This window comes from Apaloderma vittatum, unplaced genomic scaffold (genome assembly GCF_000703405.1).
Source record: "Apaloderma vittatum isolate BGI_N311 unplaced genomic scaffold, ASM70340v1 scaffold14407, whole genome shotgun sequence".
Taxonomy (NCBI): domain Eukaryota; kingdom Metazoa; phylum Chordata; class Aves; order Trogoniformes; family Trogonidae; genus Apaloderma; species Apaloderma vittatum.
This window is the reverse complement of record NW_009725804.1, coordinates 2,925-4,078: the sequence shown is the minus strand read 5'-3', so window position 1 is coordinate 4,078 and position 1,154 is coordinate 2,925. Positions and strand designations below refer to the sequence as shown.

The window sequence follows — 1,154 nt, the reverse complement described above, 5'->3', positions numbered from 1 at the left end:
ATATTTTCACTGGATTAAAACTAGTATCTTTTTCCTGTCTTGTATAATAGTTACCTCATAGCTGGCACTTAATATGAAACAGTAATACAAATAATGTGGGCAATTCCAAAAGGTACTGGGATATACAAAATTTGAACTGCTTCGCACCGCACCTCACTCCGGAAAACCGCGTGGCCACGCTCCTGCTCTGCCTGTAGGCTCTGCAGCCACCTCTGGCATGGACAGAAGAGCCTGGGTTGGCACCCGGAGGCCTCATCGCCCACGCAGCCTCATCTCAGCCCAATTCACCAGCCCAGGGCCCAAGTACACCATCCCCGGGACAACGGGTAAAGCCACCGGCAACAGCAGGGTAGCACGGCCACCACCTCCAGGGGACGAGCAGCCAGAGCTCCCATCCCCTTTGCTGCTCCAAGCCTGCGTGCCAGCTCTCAGATACAGCAAGGACATGGCCACCCACAAGAAGGACTGAGCTGCTCATGCCACAGTCCCACAAAGAGCTGCCCAATGCTGCTCAGCACAGGTGGGGCCTCAGCCTTTTCTTGGGGTTTACGGGCTTTGCTTTGTCTTTACTGCTCGGCCCTGGAGCCACGCTGCCTGCAGGTCCCCTTTCTCTCTCTGATTCTTTATCAAGGCGTTTGCAAACCCAGCCATGCTTGTGCCTTTGCTCCTCTGCATCACAGGGCACCCTAGGGTCTGCTGGCATCATTCTGGGAGGAGAAAGTCACACAGGAAGGGCATTTCTTGAGGCTAGCAAGTCCAGCTCTTCCACTTAGAAACTACCTTCTGAAAGGCAGTTGCAGGCAGGTGTTCTCTCACGGCCTTTTCTTCCCAGGCTACCTGGCTCACTACCCCACCAAGGCCAAGGCCCTGGTGTACACCTTCTGAGGGGCCAGACCTCCCACCACAGACTGCTCTCCAGGTCCTCGCTACTGCATCCACCCATCCATCACCAGGAACAGGAAGTACGTGGCTCTGGTACAGCCCATCTGCGGGTGTCAAGGTCACCCCTGGACCAAGTGAGTATCATTGCTCCAGCCCTGCTGCCACGGAAGACAAGCACACCTCGCTGCTGCCCTGCCCTTGGCACAAAACCATCAGCTCTTGCCCCAACACAGGCTCAGAGGCTTCCAGGCACAAAAGGAAACAAGGCACAT

General features: G+C 55.5%; 1 protein-coding gene across 1 annotated transcript; it reads left to right on the top strand.

Moving 5' to 3' along the window:
• Positions 1-217: 217 nt before the first annotated feature.
• Positions 218-885, top strand: LOC104276657 (outer dense fiber protein 3-like). The gene is made up of 2 exons (XM_009873063.1): positions 218-326; positions 833-885. Exons 1-2 carry the CDS (start codon positions 218-220, stop codon positions 883-885), a joined length of 162 nt encoding a protein of 53 aa, XP_009871365.1.
• The last annotated feature ends 269 nt before the right edge of the window (positions 886-1,154 follow it).

Bases quoted from the DNA above. Each gene is read 5' to 3' on its own strand.
- LOC104276657 (XM_009873063.1), top strand. From the start codon at position 218: ATGGACAGAAGAGCCTGGGTTGGCACCCGGAGGCCTCATCGCCCACGC. The intron at 327-832 runs GTAAAGCCACCG...TTTTCTTCCCAG, and splicing joins CACCATCCCCGGGACAACGG to GCTACCTGGCTCACTACCCC.